Genomic DNA, 23,940 nt, shown 5'->3' with positions numbered 1-23,940 from the left:
CAATGTCTGACTCCCTAGCTTGGGGAAACAGCCCTACAAGTGAATATACAATCTCTTCAAGCTATGCCTCTCTAAGCAGGAATATTTGCCATCTGCAGAAAGATATTTTTGAACTCATATGGCAGCCTGCTATATGGCCCAAGGTGAACTTCCTTTTGTGGTTGGTGTTAAATGAAGAGACTCAACTGGAGATAGGTTCATGAAACATGGCTTTTATGGCCCCCTTTGCTGTGTTATGTGGTTGGCCAATGAGGAGACTACTACCCACTTGTTTTTCCAATACCCATGGGTGGTCTCCTTATGTCAGTTTTTATCCAAAGTGTTTAATCTTCCTTGAGTCAGCATTCAGCCTTTTGAACAGCTGATTAAAGCATGGCAAAGGCATTTGCCTATGGGTCAAAACCTCCTCCCGATGATATGATTTGGTATCACCCTTATGCTCTGGAATATTTGGAAGGAGAGAAACAGCAGAATTTTCCAACAAATTAGCAAGGATATCAGTTATGTTTGGGAGAAGATCAGAAGAAATATAGCTGAATCTATCAAGCATAAGATTTGTCTACCTCAAATTCTCACTCCAAAATAGGAGCATTTATGTAAACTGCTCTGTTTGCAACCCAAGACTTCAACAATGCATGTTTTTCAACTAAAAAGAAAAAACAGTTGGATAGACTATAGATAGCTCCTCTTTTTAAGTAGGGTAAGTTGAACAATGATGGTGCCTCGAGGATCAATTTGGGTCAGGCTAGTATGAAAGGTATTGGTAGATATTCAGATAAATTGGTAGCCTTCTTGTTGGAAATATTGTCATTGATGTCAAAGGAATTTGCTGATTCACGGAGATTGATTAACATATTGGATGATACTATGGAGATTGATGAACATATTGGATGATGCTTGCACATTTGTTGAAAATACTAAGTTTGGATTACTTTGCTTTACATCACATGTTGGTTGATAATTTAAAGTCTGATCAATACCTTACAGTCTGATCATACAGTGATCATACAGTCCCAGTCTGATTATACAATGGCAGGAGATCTTCACAATGCAGCAATCATGGTGTATGTTCGTCTCTAAAGGAGTTAGAAGTATGTTTTAATTCAATATGACAGCATGTTTACAACATGCTGTTTACAGTCAGCATGCTACATAACGACAACATGTTTACAGTTTCCATGTTCAATATGACAGCATGTTTACAGTTTACAGTATGTTCTATTTTGACCTCACACCGTTTTTACACTTGGTAAAGGTGGCGGATTAGATACACTTGATAAAGGAGGTAGATTAGAGACATCATCTTAATAATAAACTAATACAAGTCTTAACAACTTGTTCAAACATGGATATTTGACCAAACAGCACATATGAAAAGGTGTGATTCAAAATGAATAATGTGTTTAGACGTTGAAAGGAAGACAAAACGATGTTCTAAACAAACAATTAATTAAAGGCAGCGATTCATTAAAGATTGCGATTCATTAAAAAGGTGTATTATTATCCTTCACAAAGCACGAGTTAATGAAGAGATGCAATTCACAAATAGAATGGGATGGTGTTTTTATTTATAAAACAAACTTATGTGCAAACCGTATTATGAACTAGGAGTTGCAATTAACTTTAAAATAATGTAATTTGTTTATTAAAACAAACATGTATCAAAAGTCACGTCTTTCTTAGGAGACAGAATCCTTGTAAAAGGACATATGAAAGATATAAAGTGGCATGTAATCGAGTGGTGTGGTGTAGTTGAAATATGTGAGTAATTCTGAAATTATTTTTCAGACAGATCGAGCAGATGTTGGGGAGAAGAATATGCTGATATAAAGAACAAATCTTGCAGAGATAAAAAGAATATTTGTATGAAATTGTAATCCTCCCATAAGTTTTTGTGGTAGTATTATTGTTATTTCATAGCAGATTTTGAAGTGAAGATTGTGACCATTTTGGTGCCAGATTTTTTATCAGACTATAGCAGATTTGTGCATTGAGGTGGGTGCCTCATCTTGGTGAAGTTGGTGCTTCACTTGAAGGGGTTGGAGCCTCTTGTAAGTTGGTGCTTACAAAGTTGGGGAGTTGGTGCTCACAAATCAGTCAAAGGGTTGGTGCCTCTACAATTTGTAAAAGAGATAATATATTAGCTTTCATTTGCCGTGGTTTTCTCCCATTTTGGGCTTCCACGTGAAAATTGTGTTCATGGTGTACTTGGCTATGTGCATGTTTATTTGAAATAGTAACTTAGTTCACATGAATTTAAAAAGTTAAAAATTAATTAATATACTGATTCACCCCCCCAGCCCCTCTCAGTATATTTGGGTGCTCTTCACTTCTTTGCTGAAACAGTGGGACATATAGCCAATAATTTAGCAAAGATAAAAGCTGCTTATATAGGGATGCAATAAGCTTTCGAAATTGGGCGGCAGAAACTCCAAATTAAATCTGATTCAAAAGTAATCATCAGCTTCTTTTCCGATGCTAAGGGATTCAATAGCAAAAATTGGCTAATAGCAAGAGAGTTGGAAAGATTCAAAGCTTGCAGGACAAGTTCCAGGAGGTTCAATTCAGTCATGTTACCAAACAACACAATAAAGTAGCAGATGGGCTAGCCAATTAGGCTCTTCACAACTACAACCTTATTTGTTATGGTTTGCCCCCTCAGTGGTAGTTGACCAATCTTCAAGAGGATCTAAGAAAGATTCTGGATTCTGATTTTTCCGAAAGAATTGTAATATGTATCCTTTTCTCTATGTTGCCCAGGCTTGGACTAATAGCTTTCAGGCCTTGCATAGTCAAATATGTACACTTAAATTTCTATCTAATATGATGAGGTTCCTTTTTTACAAAATTAAATAAATAAGTTTAAAATATATGATAAGAGTAATATAAAAAATTTACCTTGACACCACGAAGGACTGGATCATTGCTAATCATATCAATTAAGGGAGGTTCATTTAGAGGTGTTCCCGTTGTTAAGAAATCTCCTTCAATATCATTGCCAAAAACATTCTCACCGTTCCATAAACTTTGCAACCATAAACCAATAGTCAATTATTTGTGATCAAGAAGCATTCAGAAAAAATAGAGATTGACATTTCTTAACCATGAATCAGTATTCTAACCATTACAGAAAGCGTCTACATAATATTGATAACAATATTAGATTAAGATTCTTTTCTTGGCAACTGAATAAAGACATTGACCTGCAAGCCCGTGTCATGATGGAAGCAAGATCAAAGCGGAAACCATCAATATGCATTTCAATAACCCAATACCTGCAAATACCAAAATTTCATTGAAGAGTTGCACCTTAATAACTCAACTCCCAAAGCCAGCACAGACCATAAAAGAAAAAAGAAAGAAACTATAATCCAGAATAGCATACATATTAATAAAAAGTTAACATCAAATTCCACAACCTTCCCATGTAAAATCTCAAGTCTTTATTGGCTCACAGGACAAATCTATTTCAACAAAAACTTAAATTGATGCATGACAATCGTTTGAGTCAATCATTCACCTTTTCACATGAATCAACCCTAAAAGTTATCTTTATGCAGAATCAAATTCAGGGAAAAACAAAAGGAGATGAATTAAAAAAGGAAATAAAAGCATCTGAGATATCAAAGTTATTATCTTCTTTTTGCAATTGTCCATCAATCAATGACTCGAGTGTCTAATGACTCCTACAGAATAACATCCAAAAAACCATTGAGCTCTGTAGTTATTGTAACAACTTACAAGCAAAGTTCACAAAGGCCACAATAAAATAATTTAATAAGATTCGCAATACTAATAATGATGCAATGAGTGTCTAATCACTCCTACAGAATAACATCCAATAAACCATTGGGCTCTGTAGTTTTAGTAACAACTTACAAGAAAAGTTCATGAAAGCCATAATAAAATAATGAATTAAGATTTACAATACTATGACTAATGCAATGAGTGTCTAATGACTTCTACAGAATAACATCCATGAAACCATTGATCTCTGTACTTGTAGTAACAATTTACAAGCAAAATTCAAAATGTAATAAGATTTACAATACTAATAATCATGAAATAAGGAACTAATTTAATTTGATAAATTATCTAGTTAAAGGCACAAAAAAAGCCACAATGAGGAGCACAAATTGGAGAAGAGTAGATTTTGGCAAAAATAGGTGAACTAAACCAACTGATGGAAAAGGTTGGAAGAAGGATTTCAGAAACTGGAACAGATAGCATCCTGTTTTTCGCTATCCTGGGAATCACAGGCGCAAATTCAATCTCAACTGGAGAAAACATGAAAGGCAATGAACAAATACTTGAGGCAATAATTTGAAGCCTCCTGAGGTGTCCATTTATTTGTCTAATTCTCAACTCAAGAACAAATCAATCCTCTTCAAAAAAGCAGCTTTGATCAGCAAATTTTAAGAATTCAGGTCTAAATGGGAAGGCTTAGAAAAATGAATTTGGAAAATTGGGACCAAATTTGCCAACTTTGTCTTCTTTTGTCTAAAGCTTTTTATATGGCTACTTGCACCAACAAAGAAACTAAGAATAATAATATACAGTGGCCCTTGGATGTTGAACAGCATACATTTACATCTATAGGACTAGCACCCAAACTTCAATCCCTTATCTTGTAGCATCAATGAAATGTCAGACATGATGCCAATTATGTTGTTTCCATTCTGAACAAAGAGGAAACTCTTTTGAGGATCCTGCAACAATCAGAGTTGAAGCAGTTTATTTCTTTAAAGAATTATTGAGTACCAGGGATGCCTCCAATCTTCATGATTGAAACAGATTTCTTCAAATTATTTGCTTATGAGTGTCTCATAATCAAAATAAAGCCTTAATAGCTCCATTCTCAAAGAAAAAATTAAAACAGCCTTACTCCAAATGCATCCTAACAAGGTATCAAGCCTAGATGGCTTCCTTTTCTTTTCTTAAAATGTTGGGACATCATTAACAAAGATGTCAGGACTTGGAAAGCTGCTGCGGAATCTAAGAAATTCAAAACTATATTGCTAGATCTTAATTGCACCCTTTTTCCTCTCATTCCCCAAAAAATTATTCAATGTTCCACGGAGTACCTGACGGGGGGGACGCAAGGACGCGGGGACGGGTTTCAGGGACCGAGGGACCAAGGGCTTAAATTTGGGACAGTGGGGACAGCAACAAAGCGGTGGTAGGGGGGCGACGCTGATATAAAAATAGAGGTGAATTGAAATCTCCAAGGCAAAATCTGCAATATAGCATCTCTGTGAGTGCCCCATGAAAGGCCAACTAGTTTTCATGAACTTAAAGGTTGCAATCAGTATGTAATGGCATGTACCATATGGCGAGCAACCCGGCAGCATCCTCAGCAGAGGTGACGGAGCTGGTGGAAGTGGTGGTGCTGTGGGGGGGCGTTTCCCCCAAGTCCCCAAGTCTTGGAAATGCACCCCTACAGAGGACACGGGTCTAGCTTCTTCTCTGATTTCTGCACCATTGCTTTATGAAACACTGTATACAGAATCATATACAAAAACAATGGTCAACGAATTAAAGCTTTTACTCCCTGTTCTACTTTCAGATGAACAAAGCAGATTCATGCCAGACAAAGCCATGACAGAAGTGATCCTCATCACTCAAGAAGTGCTCCACTCCGTTACTGTTTCAAATTCAAAAAGCATGGTAATCAAATTGAACAAGAGAGAAACTTACAATAGAGTTAACTGGATTTTCTTGATGAAAGCTCTTGAAAGATTTGACTTTGGGTTAAATTGGCTCAAATGGATTCTTTGCACCCGCTAGAGGCCTTAGACAATGTGAGCCCACTCCTCCCCTCCCTCTTCATCTTAATGATAGAAGCTCTTGGCAGATCCATTTGACTTGATTGCACACAGCATGCCTGGAAGGGGGTTCACATTGCTAACAATCTGGAGGCAGCATATCATCATTAATATGCTGAGCGGACCAACCATGCTAGGAACACAATAATGCATGAAGCACGTGTCATGAAAGATACCCTTATCGCATACTCCTCTGCTTCAGTTCAGTTCATTAATAATGACAAACTGGAGATTATCTTTTCTAACTCTGCTCCCACCTCTCAGAGAAGTATTGCAGATTTATTGAGATTTTGTATTGGATTCCTTCCTGGAAAATATTTGGGGGTCCCTCTTTTCATCAGCACAAGGAAATCTTCACCATGGAAAAATCTACTGGAAACAATTCGAGCAAAATTGGCACCCTGCAAAGGAAAGTGACTCTCTCCTGCTGACTGAATACTGTCAATTAGGTCAATTTTGTCTACTCCCATCTACATGATGCCAATCGCAAAAAACCCAGCTTGTATAATTGAGTTAGAGAGCAAAGCATGAGGAACTTCTTAAGATAACATCTAGAAGAAAAAAAGAAATCCACTTATTAAACTGGGGTAAGGTCTGCTCTCTTAAGAAGAATGGCTGGGCTGAACTCAGAAATTTGGAGACTCAAAATAAGGAGCTTGGCACCTACTGGTTTGGGGTCTATTTTCTAATCCACGTGCAAAATGGTAGGATCCCTCAAAGGAAATATCTCAATTCAGATTATTCATTATTGTGAACTCACCTAAGGGTTCTCACATGTGGAACATCCTAATTCATTGCAGGATTATCATTCCCTAATCACCTCACATTGGAGGTTAGAAACGGCACGAAGGTGCCATTCTAGTAGGACTTCTGCAATAGATGCTGTCCTTTTTGCAAACAGCGAGATCTACAGGAAGCACAAGCACTTTAACTTAAATTTGACGAACCAAGGTCAGTGCTTATGTTGCTGCTCAAAAATTTGATGGTGTGAGCTCCCACACATAAAAAGATTCACCCGATTTCCCTATCTCAAATCTACAAAAATCTCTGCTCAAATCATAATTAGACAAAGAAAGATCGACATTAGCAAGAAGGAGATTGCTCTAAGTCTGGCTCTTACTCTGCTAAGTTGGAATCTGTCAACTTAGATAATCAGTTATGGCCAAATTCCAAATGCTTACATAAGGCCTACCTTCCAACTTTTGCCAAGTTGGCCATTCATCAAAAAATTCTCCAAGGAGACTGATCCAAGAAACCTGGACATGAAGGGCCTTCATGTGTGTTGTGCTTGAATTCGGAAAAAAATGTGAATCACATCTTCATACAATGCTCCTTTTCTGCCAAATGTTGGTCATAGTTATTTGTCATGCTACAGTGATCTGTGCACTTCTAGAAGCTTTGCTCCAACTCTTACAATGATCACCAATTTTGATGTCTCGCTCTACTTCCTCTGCTCTTTAAATTTTAAATTACTTGTCCTTTACAGATTTGTCATTTCTATTTGGCATGGCTATTCTTACTTCGGCGCAGGCCTAGCACTTTAGCATGAGAATCTTCTTTGGACATGGAAGCTTACTTTGGTGTGAACCATTCTATGTTGGTGTGAGCTCTATTCAGGTTTGATGGTTGCTATCTTTATGTGTATTTGATGATGCCGACTGAGCAGCTAGAGATTTCTGTAGATCTTTTTTTTATTCATGCTTGTTCTAAAACTTCAGTACTGGACATTTTTGACACCCATACAATCTGGCCTCCCTTTCCTGTGGGTAAGAATAATTATTTGCAATATTATAGACCAGCTGGACAAGTATAATATTATTCAGAGTATCTGCTTAATCAGCTCCAGCAAAGGAAGGTTTATTCCAGTATTGGGTATGCTCTAATTCTGCTGCAAATAATGAGATGTTGGTGAATGTAATATTATCTTAATTGCTGGGCATGGAAGACTGAATCAGGTGACCTGATTAAAGGAAGCTTGGTCTTTCTCCATGATCTGATCTGAGTGTGACATTGTTCATTTAAAGTTACGTGCTGATAGAAGAACAGCTGACACTGGTATTGGCAGAATAAAGGTGCATTATATGTATTCCCTGCACAAAGTAAGTTATGAATTTGAATGTAATTTCTGAGCATCATCTAATGACAAACAAGGACAGTTTTTGCGTATTAGATCAGTTCTTTATGTTTCTGTTATTATTCAAGAATTTTGTCATTGGTAATTTCTATTGCATGAGTGATTCTGCACTTCTGAGCAACATTCAAATAATTTTTGTCTATCCTCAATCAACAAACTTTCAAACAAACTGTTTGGTGAAATTACTCAGTAGGAAAAGGTTTAAAATTGGGCAAGATTAGATAGTAGATATTACAGATCATGTCAGAAAGAGAGTATCCATCACCTCTTGGGATGACGTTGAAATCCTGGCAAAATTTGGCTCTCCCTCCCATTCATGGAGCTAGGGGAGTTCAATCATCTCATCATTTGAGGAAACTTTTTTAAATGATCCCCTTCACCTTGTGGCTCCCATAAGTTAAAATTTGATGGAGCCTCCCATGGGAATCTGGGATCCTCTGGAGCTGGCTGTGTGATTAGAGATTGTCAAGGTAAATTGGTCATTACAGCCCTGAAGAAACAAAAAATGGAACTAAAAATGAATTTTAGGCAGCAGCTTTTGTCATGGGTTTGAGACTTGTGGGGAAATGTAGAATTCTTCTGTCTTCATTGAGAGATTCTATGCTCATTTTACAAGCTATCCACAACCATGGTTCCAAGTCTTAGAACTTGAATGACATCATAGTGGAGGCATGGCCTCTTCTATATGCTTTGCCCTAATTGTTTGTTCAACAATACTACACAGAAATCAGCAGAATTGCCAACATAGGTATTGATGCAAAGGAAGAGATGAAAACTCACAAGAACTTATAAGGGTGGCAAGAGCTGAACACATTTTTGGGTCAGTACTACTTGATGTCCACTCCTTAATCAAAGAATTCTTTGTCATTTCGCCTTAATGGAAAAACTCTGATTGTTTTTCTCCCTATGGGAATATTGTCTATTTTGAAACAGATATTTTTGTTTTGATATTAGGGATGAATGGCTGAGGGCCCCTTGTCCATCTTTAGTGTATAAAAAGAAAATAATGATGTAACAAGAGCTAAATAGATATGTCGATTACTCATATTGTCATATACCTGACATTGTTGCAATATGGCAATAAACTTCAATAAAGAGATTTTCATGACTACATCTTCAGTTGTTTATTTTTATTGCCTCTCACTTTATTTCCATGCACATTTCTGTTATGGTATCAGAGTGTTAAAGGGAATTGCTGCTGCCTTCTGTAAGTGGTCTGTTATGTTGAATATTAAATGCTTCAAGTAAATGGGATGAAATGAAAATCTTCTCCCACTCAGGCCCCAAGTCTCGGACATTGCTCCAAAGTGTCATGAATGACTGTATCTTCCAGTTGATTTTCTGGACGTGACCCAGCTGTCCTGAAGAAGATACATCTTACCCTTTATGTCAATCTGTCAAGAGCTATGTCTACCTCTTCCTTCATCTCTTTTCCAAGTATTGTTTCAGCTGCTGCTACGATTCTATCATTTATCACCTTGATCATATCCTCAACTCGAGTGCAACTGTCGCTGATACCTTCAAACATGTCTCTCCTCATCCTAAGTGTGCAATACTATCTGTAGAAGTCACATGTCTGTCCATCCTTCACCACTCCACCATTTACCAAGGTTTCTTTGGGAATATCCATCAATACTTCCAGCCTCGGAATGGTTAGCACCTAGGTGTGACTAAATACATCATAGGAAGCAGTGAGCGCCTGTATCTTGTCAAGGATAGCTGAAATTCTCTCAAATATATGTGCTACTCTCCCACGAACTCATTTGCCTTGGTGAAGGCATTATCAATCCAACTCTTCACCACATGAGAGGTAGTCCTCATTTCTTCCGAGTCCTCAACTGAATCAGGTGGAAGCAATGATGGAGGAATACATGAAGGGTCAGCTTGTCTTATCAAAATCCTGAGTTGCTGGACATAGTTCCTTAAGATATTCAATTCTTTTTCCAGCTTCCTCTTACCTTCTTGCACCATCTTCAATCTATCCTGCACTATCTTCATTGAATCATTCAACTCTTCCAACTCTTGTTCAGAGATAGCAAGACCTAGCTCAATAGTTGTTAAGTCATAGTCATCAGTAGTGATCTGATCTTCTCGCTTGTCCACTCTTGGAGTAGCTATTTGTATAGTCTAGGACCCTGTATTATCTCTTGTGATCTTAGAGAGCTTAGTAGCTTTCTTCTTCTCAGGCATCTTACCAATTCTTTCTAAGAAGCTATCTAAATCATCTGCTGTATCTTCTTCTGCTACTATCACTTCCCTAGTCACTATTTCTTTAAGCCATGTTGAGATAGTGGATAGTTCTTTCTCTACTTCCAATTCCTTGGGCAACTGATTTTCCCGGGGTGGACAGTTTTTGTCCTCATTATCATCTCCATCCATGATCTCAACATATTCATCCACTGCGGCTGTGTTATCTACAACTTGCTCTTGCACTGTTGGAGGATCCTATGTTTGAGGTTGCTTTTCCTTATCTGCTCTTTCACCTCTATTATCTTGTATAGTAGATTCCAAGGACTCATTCATGCCTTGATCTACGCCTCTCTTGAGTGATTGACCTGCATTGATGGACACTCAGTTCATTGTGACCTCATGTATGGATGAGGTGCTGGTGGAAGGATGACTTGAACTTGTCCTCTGCCTCTTTTGTCTTGATCCTTCTTTGTTACTCTCCTTTCTCTTGGAACCCTTAGGTTGAGATGTTTGGGTGGCATTATCACTCCTGCTAATGCTCTCGGTCTCTTCTCATCAAATGAATCCGGATCTCCCATCATATCATATGTTAATTGTGCATTATGATCCCTCAATTTGTTGGTTTGAGCATTTGCCCACCTTTGCGTGTTTGCCATGACAGATCTCATTAACTCTTCTAATTCTGCGATCTCAATGTCATTCCAATCAACTTGTATATCCTTATCCTTTTCTTGCTCATAGGCACGCTAGAAGCGCCTTCCATCATCCTATACTTGATCAGGGATAGGGAACACTCTACAAGTCCTTATGATCTCAATAGGTAGCGTGGAGAACATCTTCCTTCTGACCTCAAAGTCATCCTTGGCATTCATCTAATAGTCCTCAAGGTGTGGCATGTGCTTGTGCCTGCTTCCATTGATCCTCCTTATGTTATCATAGGATCAAAGTTGTTTTGTGGAGGACAGATAACAAGGGGATAGAACTTCATCTCTTCTTCTGACTTCTCAACCGCTTGTATTGATGACCATACTTCCACTAAGTGTCCAATTGAAATGGCAAAGGAGATTCCAACTTAATGTCTATTCTTTAGAATCTTATCATAAGTAACCAATTGCCTCAAGAGTTCCAACAATACCATCTTATCCGTAGGATACCTTCGAAGCTTATATGGTGGTGATGAGCATCCTTGAACTCTTATGTAGGTGAACTTGGGATATTGTATGAACCAGGCTCCATACTTATTCACTAATTCCTTCACTTGCGAGGACAACCTCTGATGGATGCCACCTTGCAATGTCCTGACTATGTGCATGGAGAAGGCATCATTCACTCTCCTGAAGTGTGCCTTGTTGTGGAAGTGCAGTTGTGGGTAGCACTCACACACTCTTATCTCTCCTCCACTTCCAACTGGACTTCTATATGTCAATACTTTATATAAATAAGCTCTTGCAAGTGAGTAGACTACGTAAGAACTCATGTAGAATTGATTGGTGCACTCTAGTCTCCTCAACTACGAATCAATATTGTTGCTTATGATCCCTGCCCAATTCACCATCTCTTCATCAGTTGTCATTGCGTCCACATAGTAAAACATCCAAGTCTCAAAAGAAGAGGCTTGAGGATTTCCAATGATTCGGTTGGGCAATGTGACCAGGTCGCCATATTCCTCCTTGAAGTCACTCAATGGAGCTTATTAAGCACCTTGGAAGGATGAAACCTAGTCTTTGATATCCAATATCTATTGATGATGCCCAAGCATTTCTCAAGGTCGTCATCATACATAATTTGTGCTCCTTCCTTATTCTTGTATATCATGTTCTTGTGATTAGGTATGTTGATTGCCTCATTGATGGCGGCCTCTGATAAGTATGCTAGGACCTTGTCGTCAGGTGCCACTATTTCTCTTCTATCGACATTGTAGTGCTTGGCACATTCCACTATCAACTCATTGCATTGAATTGCTCAAGCAAAGCCAGTTGCTTGCACAATTCCATTCCCAAGCATCTTCTTTGATACTCCAGAGGGTTTGTTCTTATAGAGAGGTCCCTAGAACTTTTTCGTGTTGAACTTGCCTAGGTTGGTATCTCCAACATTAGCCCAAAGTGACATGATCCTCAACTCCGATAGCACTCCTTTTGAATCTTCCTTGATGAGACTTTGCCTTGAAACTCCTCTAGTCTTTGGGGATGCCATCTTTTACCTGTAAGAGTTGTCTAGGTCAGGGTTTTTAGATAGCTATTGAGGTGCAAGGGCTTGAAAATCACTAGCAAAGATACAATTCACCGTTGAAAATTTTGAAAAATAATCATAAAGTCTAATGAATTGCTATAACTTCAGCTTCAATTCAAACACTACCCTCTATTAGACTGATATTTTGCTTTGCTAATGATCATGTAAATGCAATAATATTAAATTAAGATCAGAATTCATTAGTTAAGGGCTTGAAAATAAATAATCATGAAGGAATTTAACAATCTAAAACCCTTAAGAACTCTGATTTGAACATGCGCCTACCTACAGTTAGGCTAGATTTTTAATAAAATGCTTCGAAAATCTTAGAAATCAGACTGTTTACTGCCAAATAAATTGATGGTTGTACTAGAGGTTGCTTTAGTTTTACCTGACTTCCCCTTGTCCGACATAAGTCTTCCTTGGTTGTACGGCTCACTCTCATATGGCATAACTCCTTCCTCCTCATATAGCTTGACAAGGTGTTGTGTCCCTTGTTTCCTCCAAACACTGTACAAGCCTCTTCAATTGTCGTACGGATTTGTTTCTTCCCGCCACCATACAGGCTTCTTCGGATGCCATTAAAACTCCTTGTACGGCTCAACCCGTCCAAACTTCTCTTCTCGTACAGCATACGAATATAGACTTCGACGTCTATCTGCAGTTTCATACAAATGAAGCACTCTCCAATCGCCCGTGATTCCCTACAGTTGTTGTGCACGTACGGTGAATGACCTGCTCCTTGCACGATGACTTCCAGCCTTCCATACGATGTATGGAAATAGCCTCATGGCCAATCTTTGTACTCTTTGTACGGTGTACGGACTTCATGCATAGTTCTTGTGTCCTTGCCCATACGGCTTCCACCTTTCCTTGTACATTTTACTTCTCTTCTTGTCATACGACTTCCTCCTTTACTTGTACAATTTACTTCTCTTCTTGTCGTACGGCCTTTCAATCTACTCCTCATAACATATAATGTTCTACTATGCGCTAATGTCCCTTCCTCCGTACAAAGTGGCAAGGTTGCTTGAGTTTGTGGCGTACAGTCTTGGATCCTTGTCGTACGAAGTGCAGGTCTAGGAATGTTGTTCAATATGTCATACCTTTGAATGCAATTGCCAAAATCTTAAAGTGTCATCCCAAGATTGTTGAATGGGCTCTGCAAAATGTTGTGGTACGAAATGAAGACTTTGTTGCCATGCTATAGAACTCCTTGAAGGTCGTGCACTAAGTATTGAGTGTTGTACCAGTGTTGGGTGTTGTACCAGTTTAATGCCTCCATTTTTTTAAAAATTCTCATTGGCTAACTCCATATTTTGCCTTCTTGAGTTTTTAATTTTCTTCGATTCCCTTTTCTTTGTCATTCCATTTTCCATCTTTGTACTATCACATGCATCATCCATAGCTTTACACACTTTCATCGATTCCTCTTCGCCAAGCATTGTAGCTTCAAGAAAATTACACGTTGGCGAAAATACCTCGTAGTCCTCCATTTGCCAATGGAATAGTTCATTCAGGGAACTCCTCTCATCTTCAGAGCAGTCTTCCAACTCGAGCACCCCTTCATCGTTGGGTTCCATGCCTTTCCTCCCTTCATCCATACCTAACTCTCCACCCTTAGACTATGAATCGGAGTACGCCAGTTCTTTATTCACTACCTGGTTCCTCAAGTCGATAACGTACTTCCTCCCATCACTCTCAATCAAGGGTGTGTTCTACTTCAAATTATGATTCACCTTGGCTATAATCAACCATCCCCTCCCAAGGAGTGCATTGTACGCCTTCTTCTACAAGGGGATGACTACGAAGTCCAAGAAAAATTGTTGTGTCCTAATCATTACTTTTTCTACTATCAATGTTCCCAACGGCTCGATGTCGTGTTGGTCAACACCTACCAAGTGGAAGGTCAGTGGCCAGAGAATTGGTCTTCCAAGGCAATTCCAAGTATCTTTCGGCATTACATTTGTTCCCGAGCCTCCATCAATGATGGTGTTGGTCAACTTCTTCCCCATTATTTCCATCTCTGCGATCATCTGTTTCCTCCCGATGTTCATCGTCAACAACATTGGATCACTGCCCTTGTTCCCTTCATGTGGTGGTTTTCCTATCGGTTCCTCTTGTGGTTAAAATTGTTTTTGCCTAACTGTGTCGTCATTGACCGTGATGGTAATTGCCACTCTCAGTTGTGGCATGGTCTGAAGAAGGTTTGTCACCTTGATGGATATGGTTGTTTGTAGCACCTGCCGAACTATGTTCTTCTCTAACTCTCAGAATGACATACTTGCAATTCCATTGGAGGTTACTCGTTCCTTTGCTAACACTTGCTCTACTTCTACTCTAGCTTCTCAAAGTCATTCCTTCTCTATACAAGGGTTCGAGTACATTGCCTTCTTTGTCTGTGCTCTCGTGATTGCCAAAACTACATCGTCTTGTTCCTCCACATCTAGCAATTAATACCCTTCTTCTTCGAGCAGTTGGTGTCTTCATGATCACCTGGTCCACACCATTTGCACAATAATTGTACATTGTATTTCTTGTCCTGGCACTCTCTCACAAAGTGTCCCCATTCGCTACATTGACGGCATTGTATGATGTCGTACTATATTTGATTTCGCCTTGGCAATGCATTTTGTGGTTTCGATGGAATACACTCTCCCTGTGTGAAGAGTACTTATGTCCTTCTCATCTTCAAATTGTATGGGCGCTCCTTGATTCAATGACTCGGAATCTGGCAAATCTCACAGAACGTATTTCTAAGACAATTACCTTTCTTGTGCCCCTCAATTTTTCACTCAGTACACCATAGTTCATTACATTGTTTAATGGTTCCTTTCTTGGCCTTCAATTCTTTCATCATTCTCAACATATCTAGTCAAAGGGCTTGTACGGTTTTGGACTCTTCATCACTACTACCTTCAGTGCTCTCGTCATCATCGGTCTTCCTCTTCCCTCAGGAGGATCTTTTGGTTTCACTCTCGATGTCCATCACCCGATTGAGAGCATCGTCGTACAAGGATGGAGGCACTACTTTCATCTTCTTGCATAGTGAGGGGATCAATCCCTCAGTGAACAACCTCTTCTTCAACCCATCGGTTGGCTGGTTCTCCATCTTGTTTAGCAGTTATTTGAGCCTACAATTGTATGCTAGCACGTTCTCGTTCTTCCCTTGCGTAGTGTTGTAAATTTCTGCAACAATTTCATTGTCGTCTCTCAGCAATTCAAACTCTTCCTGAAATGCCTTCTTCAATTCGTTCCACAATGCTTTGTATTGAGCCGCTAGGTCTATATACCAGTCAATGGCAATTCCCCGTAGAGTGGCAAGGAATGCCTTCAACCAGTATTCATAGTCGTCATGACCATTCGTCTCCCATATTGTTATGTAGGTCTTGCAATGGCATATGGGATCCTCCAATCCGTCCCCTATAAATTTAGGGAGTTTTTGCTTCTCCTAGGTGTTCATCATTGTTTTCACTCCGAAGGTACCGTGTGTATTCAACCAGATTGGACCGTCTTGCTCTTGCCCGCGTTCCTATGCCTCTCTTGCACTCTCGGCCATGCACGAACTCTCTACATGTCCACCTTTTGCGTCTTCTACACCTTGGTCACCTTCCTCCTTTCTATACTCTCCTCCCTGGAGTCTTTGGCTCAGGCCCCCCTATTCTTGGTTTCTCAACAAGGGGCAAGTTCATGCAAATTGGTTTCTCGCCTACTTACTCCTTTGTGTGCCAGACCTGGGATGACTGTTCTGTCGCTACATTCTAGTGCTTTCACTGTACTCTCAACCATGTGTGTGTCCTCTACACATCCACCTCCAACGTCCCCAACACTCCGGGTACTTCCAGGTGTGTCGAACCTGGGTGTACTATTCTGACCACTACATTCTAGTGCTTTCCTTGCACTCTTGGCCACATGCGCATCCTCTACACGTCCACCCCCAGCATCCCCAACACTCCAAGTACTTCTAGGTGTGTCGGACCTAGGTGGACTATTCCGACCACTATGTTTCGGTGCTATCCTTGCACTCTCGGCAACGTGTGCATCCTCTACACATCCACCTCCAGCGTCCAAACATTCTAGGTACTTCCAAGCTCTAACTCGTCCTTCTGCTCCCTCCGACCGAGAGTCAACAAATCACCTAATCGCTTGGTCTTGACCACCCTGTGGCCTCTTCTCACCTTTATTGGGGTCTACAGACATGAATCACTCAAGGCTTTCTTTTAAGACAACAACGCCAAATGTTTACTCTCGAATGGAACAGCTTTAACTTACAAGAAATAAACAGAGCATAGAGATCTAACAAAACAAATAGCAAAAGATGTTCAGCACAGAAAATGGCAGAATGATATTCATTTATTATCAAGTGTAAGTGTCTATACATCAGCAATCCCCCTATTCCTGATACAACAACAATATAAATAGTACCGGACAGTTGGTTAAGACTGCCAACCGTTGGCAACTGACACAACTCTCGGGAACTAATTACACTGCCATTATTAACAAAACACAAACAAAGTATTATTTATTACTAGCCGAATATTTGTCGTCTACACAAACCTGGTATGAGCCATGAATGATAATCAAATGATGTTGATGCTCAAAAAAATCATCTACAATGTAGGTGGAATTCGCTTAGATGCTGATTGCTAGTATTGATTTCGCTGAACTCTCTTTCTGTGATGTTGATAAAAAATCGTTGCTAAAATACAGAATTTGCTGGAACTGCTGGAATTTGACCTCTCTTTGATACTTCAGGTCTGCTAGCTGATAGGATTCACCTTCAAATTGAGGTGATGAACTCACTTCAGACTTATGATGGCTAAATTTGCTGATTTGAGGAAATCTGCTGCTTATTGAAGAAGGAAATTCACTTGAGTTGATGAAGTCGCTGCTCAAAGTCTCCCTTATGCTGATGAAAGTCGCTGATTGAAGAAAAAAATCACTGGGATGGTTGAGCAAATGAAATGCTCAATCCATCATATATAGGCAGTACATCCAATAGAACTGACCCTTGGTGATTCAACTTTCTATGAAGCTGATTCTTGATATTCAATGCATTGCAATGTTTCAACTTCCAATGTAAGGCTGACATGCTTCCTTTTTCAAATTTTAATTAAAACAGTCATCTTCAAAGGTCGACTTGTGCTTGCATTAGTGCTACCTCTCAAACAAGTTGCCACCTAACCCTTGGTCATGGATTTTTGAAGGGCGTGGATTCTTGACGGGCACGGATTTTGGTGTGTCGTGGATTTTGGTGGGTCATGGATTTACTCCACCCAAGGATAATTAACTTTGCTTCATTCAAGTCATTGATTGCTTTGGTCGCTTCACCCCTTTATCATACTCAGTTGCCTACTAGATCAAACAACATGATGTTGTACTTACCTTTATCAAGTTGTCGAATTTGTCAATTCAAGGTTAAACTTGCTCACATCCACCTCCAAGTCGTGGATTTCTCTAGTTCGTGGATTTTGGAGGGGTGTGGATTCTTGCAAGTGGAGGATAGTCATCATCATCATCATTGAAGCTCACCAATTCCAACACCTAGTCAATTACTTCACCTTCATCATATTGTTGATCCTCATTCTCCAAGTCAAGGATCAAGTAAGTTCATCGTTTATTCTTCACTTCATGGATCAACCTTGCCATCTTCATGCTTGAGGCATGGATTTTAGCAAGTCATGGATTGATCTTCATCACTCATCTTCATCATGTTGATTTCTTAATCCAATTCACTTCAAGGCATATTCATTATATGACATACATAGAGTTAGATGAAGGAGAAAGGCATTTACTCAACACTTTTGATGGATTGCCATGTAGAGAATGTTCAAATTAAATAAAATTCTACCACAATTCTATATGCATCTTTTAAGTTATGTATGGATGTGATTTCGATTTCTGATTTCTTATCTAATTTGTTCCCAAAAATAAAGTCCGAATTCTAGAAATCTTCATCAAATACCTCTTGGCATCAAAATCATATAAACTCTTTGAAGAAATTGAGTGAGATAATCATATCTTTATATGCCCTGATAAAATATGTTATAGAGAAGGATTATCTAAATGGCCATTAAGGGAGTTGCAAAAGTGGAAATAAAACTTAACGGGACATGTTACTATATAATGTGTTAAGAGTTGTCATATTAATTGATTAAGTGTAACACCCAACTAGTGGTTATAAACCAGAAATTGGATGTTGTATATATACGACATTGCACTTCAGAAAAGTGACTGACTCCATTTTCAATGATTTAGTTGTAATGTATCTTTCTTTATTTGAATACAACTTATTATTAATGACAGGCTGAAGGCTAAGAATACTAACATTGCTTATCTGCACTGTCACAGCTGACTAACATAAATTATCTGACAGTCACAACAAAGCAAAATAGATTATTCAACATAATCACAATGGAATTAAAATATTTCTGTCATATCAAAAGTAAAATAATAAACAACAAAGAATGTACATTGGAGAAATGTAAGGTGAAATGTGAATAAACATATAAATATCTCGTTAATCCTTCATTGATTCCTCAATCCCATAAATCTATCACCTTAACAAATTTATGTTGATAAAGAATACAACATAATATATCTACGAATACAAAAATGAAATGACTAAAGAAAGATACAAGGAAGAAATTCAATTTTTAAAAGAGAAAAGCAAAATAAGGCCAAAGAGAAAAGGAGACATGAGGGGGAAAAGACGGAAATTTTGTCAACTATCAAACTCCTCTCTAGAGAGCCCTTTCCTTTCTTCTATATTGTCTAGTCCCTATGTTAGAATTTTCTATAGAAAAATAAGGATATATAAGTGTCAGCTCAAAAAAAACAAAGAGAAGTCACTAATTCAGCAAAAGATATTTAAATTGTAGTTCAAAAACCTCTAGATGGAGATAAACACATGCGAGCAGGATGCATAGCTGCACCTCTAGATGAATACGTTCTATGATTTTGTGACTAATTTTCATGCAAACATTCTAACTAATATCCAAAAGCGTACCCAAGGGTCATCAGTTCTTGGGCACCTGAGGCAATCCACTATAAAGCGGCGAACTATGGGATGATTGCAATTGAATGTGTTGCCACAGCCAGAATAATTATAGAACTCGCCCTGCACATCAATTTCCATACTGGTAAGTTACAAGATGAACAAACTTTTAAGCCCATTTCTTGCCCTGAAATATGTAACCAAAAGAATTTACAAAGCAATAGTAAGTGAAAAAAAAACGAGAACAAAAATCCACAAAGTACTAAAGACAGGCTTGAAAGCTGCAATTCAACATAAACTTTTTGAGGCTTAATATATACTTTTTTTTATGTGACAAAAATACATTAACTTACCCTAGGTGCAAGCATGTAATAGACACTATTATCCAGGCCTCTAAAAGATAATATTGGACCCATATCATTTCCTTCTGCAGTATGGTTGAATACTATGTCCATGAACACCTATCGAAGGTAACAAATACAAAAGTAAGATAAAGCATAAGAGAACATGCTAAGAAACAAGGATATGATGCAGAAGTACCCACCTCAATCCCATGCTTGTGTGCTTCTCTAACAAGCATTTTGAACTCTTTAATTGCATCACGTCCACAATTCTTTACACCTGAGGCAGCATATCGGATCATTGGAGAAAAAAAGTTGATAGTTGAATACCCCCAAAAATTCATCCTGAAGGCAATTGATCAAGAAAAAAATCAATCACATGAAAACATGACACATGACCATAGGTAATGTAATGCTAGACAATCAGTTACAAATTTTACCATGTTTAAATAAAGCAAATTTAATGACAAGAAATCTACAATATCTTGGGCTTCCTTTTCATTTGAATGAACAAAAACTAGCTACATGTGAAGTCCCATTAAAAACTTATAATTGTTGGTTCAATTAACTCCAATCTAAAAGCATATACATTAGTGGTCCAAAGTTCATAAAAATCATCCCAACAAATGCAGCTACATGTTGGGTGATAACTGTGTTGTACAAAAATATGGCAATGGTATTTTAACTAATAGTATCTGTTGCAACACATCCCCATTGCAAATGGTGACCCCTCCTTTTTTAGCTTGTTAGCTTAGTTTTGCTTAGCCTAGCAGTAGTTTTGGTCTCTTAGCCTTTAGGAGGGTTTTAATGTCTTGTCAATCTAGGGGAAAACATTGATCAATCCTTGATGAGTGAATCACCTTAGACTGCAAAGGTTCATCCTTGGAGAAGGTATGTTCAAGTCAGGAATGGGTAAGTCAAGTCAAGAATTCCAAGTCTAGGATGAGGAATGAATAATCAATCCTTAAAGAAACTAGGAAAAATCTAAGATTTGAACAAGGAATGTGCAATTGATCCAAAAAAAACAAAAGAATCCATGAACAAGGAATCAATGAGAAGAGGTAGAAAGAAAAAAATTCCTTGTCAAGGTCGGATTTCTGACCTTGACAAGAATGGAAAAAAAAGTTTGAAAGTGCGTGAATGAGTGATCTTCAAATTGGAAATGGAGAGCCAAAATCATGAGGAAATTCACTTGTTTTTGCATGGAATTTTGAAAAGTTGTCAGAGTTGTCGTAGTTCTCAAGGAAAAGTTGTCAAAGCTGTCAAGGAAAAGTTGAAAAGTTATCAAGGAAAATGAAAGAATGGAGGGAAAATTCCAAGGTTTTAAATGAAGATCTAGGGATTGGATAAGGAATGAAAATGAAAGAAGAATTTTTTCCATAAAAAGAAATGGGAAATCCATGTCCAAGGAGAAATCCCACTCAAGAATACTTGTCCATGCTCAAATCCCACCTAGAAATCCAAGGCGAGGGTGAAATCCTGCCACAAAATCCTTGTCTAAGTGCAATTTCCGCCCAAGAATCCTTGTCTAGGGCAGAAATCCACTGGAAAGTCCAGACCTAGGGCAGAATTCACATGGAATTAATCCACATTCAAGTCAAAAATCCACTTTGAAAATGTGAGCACTCAACCTTATATTTATAGCCTTTTAAAACAAGATAAATCTGATCAAGAAGAGGGAAAACCTAGAAAGAAAACACAAATTCGCTCCAAAAATTGATTTTTATTTGCAATGAGGAAGGTCGACCTGATTGGAACACATGAAATTCGGTCTAAAATGCAAAGGCCTAAAGGGTTGAGGCCGACCTGAAGCAAGGGAGATTTGGAGATTGGAAACAATGTTATTCTTGCATAGCCGACCCCCTTTGTCAAAAACCAAATTGTTACCTTTGAATACCTATATATGTGAGATAGGGGAATCGTCGTTCACATCATTCAAAACAATTCAAAGCAAATTCCATAGCAGAGATACAAGTGAATTGGGGCATAAGTCAGTAATTCAATAGCAGAGAGAAATGTGAATTTAAACAAAAAGTCGGGTATGAAACAAACAAGTGAATTCCAGCAGACAAGAAGCGAATTTGGGCAAGGATATCGGATTCCAAGCAAAGTGTGAAGTGAGAAGGTGGTGGATTTTGTCCAAGAAACAAGATAGAGGTAAAGGGAAGCGATTCCTTTAAGGAAAATCAGTGTTCACATTCAGACTTGAGTGAAATTCTCCATTAATTTAAGCATTCTCCAAATTCGAAACATCATTTCCAGAAAATCCTAAGGTTAAAGGTGCCAATTCAGATCATTGAAGTAAAATCAAAAGTCATCAAGCTTCGATTCTCCAGAAATTTCATGTAATGGAGTGAGGATCAAGGGTTTGAAAGGGGTTTGTAAAGCATTTTTTGTGGATTATTAAGGTTATTTTAAGATAAAATGTCTTAACAACTTTCTTTGAGGACTGATTGTCATGAATTTTCTTTCAAAGTTCTTCAACATGAATTGATTATGCAAGGTCTAAAACTTTCATTTTATTATCACAATTTTCTTGAATTTTATTTAAGAATTGATTTTGGTAATTGTAATCCAAAAAACTTTCTCTATTTTCAGGATTGATGCAAGAAGGCGGATGGAAAAGGACTCAACAACATGGAGGATACAACTACAACAAGGAAGTCAAGGTCCAAGATATTGAAGAGGTGGGTGGGAAAAACTTGGAAGGCAAGATGATATGAAGTCAAGAAATTTGCTAAGGATGAGAAGACCAAAGGCATCAAGGAGGATGGTAAAGATGAAGATGAAATGTGAAAGGAAAGATAAAGGAGAGAATTTTGAAAAGAGTTAATCAAAGTTAGAAACTCATCTGATGGAGATATGAAGGATGATACTTCTTTATGATGATAAAGAAGTGGTGTTGAAACAGAAAAGCTAGATGAAGAAGAAGAAAGTTCATAAGGCGTATAAGAGCTGAGGTGGCCTCTACTCATCTCAACCGATCAAATAATCCAAGGTCAACATGTCCAAATTCATCGAACCTGACTCCTACAAAGAAGGAAATTGGCATGTGGGATAACATTTAATATGATGTTACAGCTCATTTTTCATTGGTCCTTTTCCTAAAAGGACGTGCATTCAAAGTTGTTTAATTTTCTCATTGGTCAGAAACATTGTAAATGGTGTTAGTTATAACTAACTCCACCTTAAGGTTTCATTGTTTAATCTTGGCCATTGATATAGAATCAATTTGGGCCCTTGGTTTGTAACTCAAAGTCTATAAAAGGCTTGGCCTTTTCATTTGTAAGGGTTAATAATAATATAAGTATTAGTAGTAGGAGGAGGAGGAGATTACAAATTGTTGTTAAGAATATGTTGGAATCAATACATAATTTTCATTGAAGATACGGTGGATCTTTGTGTGATGTTTCTACATTTTGCATGGTTTCTACTTAACAAGTTTTAGTTGAAGTTCATCGATTTTAATGGAGATATGTGAGGATATTTGATGAATTCCTTGGTTCATACCATTTGTAGTTTGTTGATTGCAAATTGCAGTGCATGGTTAGCCTAAACCTCATTTTGGCAATGGTTTGATTGTGGATGTTCATTTGGATTGCACCATCATTGGGTATTTGGATGGATGTTTGCGATATGAAAATCTTTCACTACCTTTGGAGATTGCATCAATTTTGTGTAGTTGTTGTTATCATGGTAAAGCAAATCCTGATTTAAGCAATCCGTCTATCTAAAGCACTATCCATTATCATCATTGTCTTTAGGATCTTATCTTAGTTCCTTTAACCCTTATCATTTTGTTGTTTTGTTTGAATAGTTCAAGTTATTTTAGGAAGAAAGCTTCACCTAAATTGCTATATCGGATGTTCAAGTTCCAGCTGCTTTGTAGAAGTGTAAAGCGTAAGTCCCTTTGGGAGAACAGCAAATCACATCATTTCACTAAGTCTGTCCATTTGACAATAGGACCTCAGGGTTACCTTAATTGATCACATTGTTTAGCATTTGAGGTTTCCTTGTTCAAGAGAGAATAGAATAGTTAGTATTTTATTTTGTGTTAGAAAGTGTCACAAAACATGCATCAACAGTATCTTTACTATTTGAGGAACAGACACGAAATCACTTTGCATGAAGATCCTCCAATGGCTGAAAAATTTTAAAACAATTGAGCAACCCATTTTGTTTCCGAAATGGATATATAAGAATGATACCTAGCTATGCTCCCCC

At 38.1% G+C, this 23,940-nt stretch overlaps 1 protein-coding gene across 3 annotated transcripts in view; it reads right to left on the bottom strand.

The window, feature by feature from the left end:
• Positions 1-23,940, bottom strand: part of LOC131074955 (isoamylase 1, chloroplastic) — a 195,445-nt gene that overhangs the window by 65,479 nt on the left and 106,026 nt on the right. For 2 of the 3 annotated variants that reach the window (XM_059216530.1, XM_058011701.2), the window contains 5 exons: positions 19,920-20,061; positions 19,729-19,836; positions 19,413-19,498; positions 3,204-3,275; positions 2,899-3,025 (listed from right to left, as the gene is read on the bottom strand). In XM_059216530.1, coding sequence (XP_059072513.1) covers positions 2,899-3,025; positions 3,204-3,275; positions 19,413-19,498; positions 19,729-19,836; positions 19,920-20,061 — 535 coding nt within the window. The remainder of the gene's footprint in view (positions 1-2,898; positions 3,026-3,203; positions 3,276-19,412; positions 19,499-19,728; positions 19,837-19,919; positions 20,062-23,940) is intronic. The other variant, XM_059216531.1, reaches the window with a different exon arrangement.

Source organism: Cryptomeria japonica, chromosome 2 (genome assembly GCF_030272615.1).
Source record: "Cryptomeria japonica chromosome 2, Sugi_1.0, whole genome shotgun sequence".
In the NCBI taxonomy this organism is placed as follows: Eukaryota; Viridiplantae; Streptophyta; class Pinopsida; order Cupressales; family Cupressaceae; genus Cryptomeria; species Cryptomeria japonica.
The sequence above is the reverse complement of the archived record's forward strand: the minus strand, read 5'-3'. Positions and strand labels throughout refer to the sequence as shown.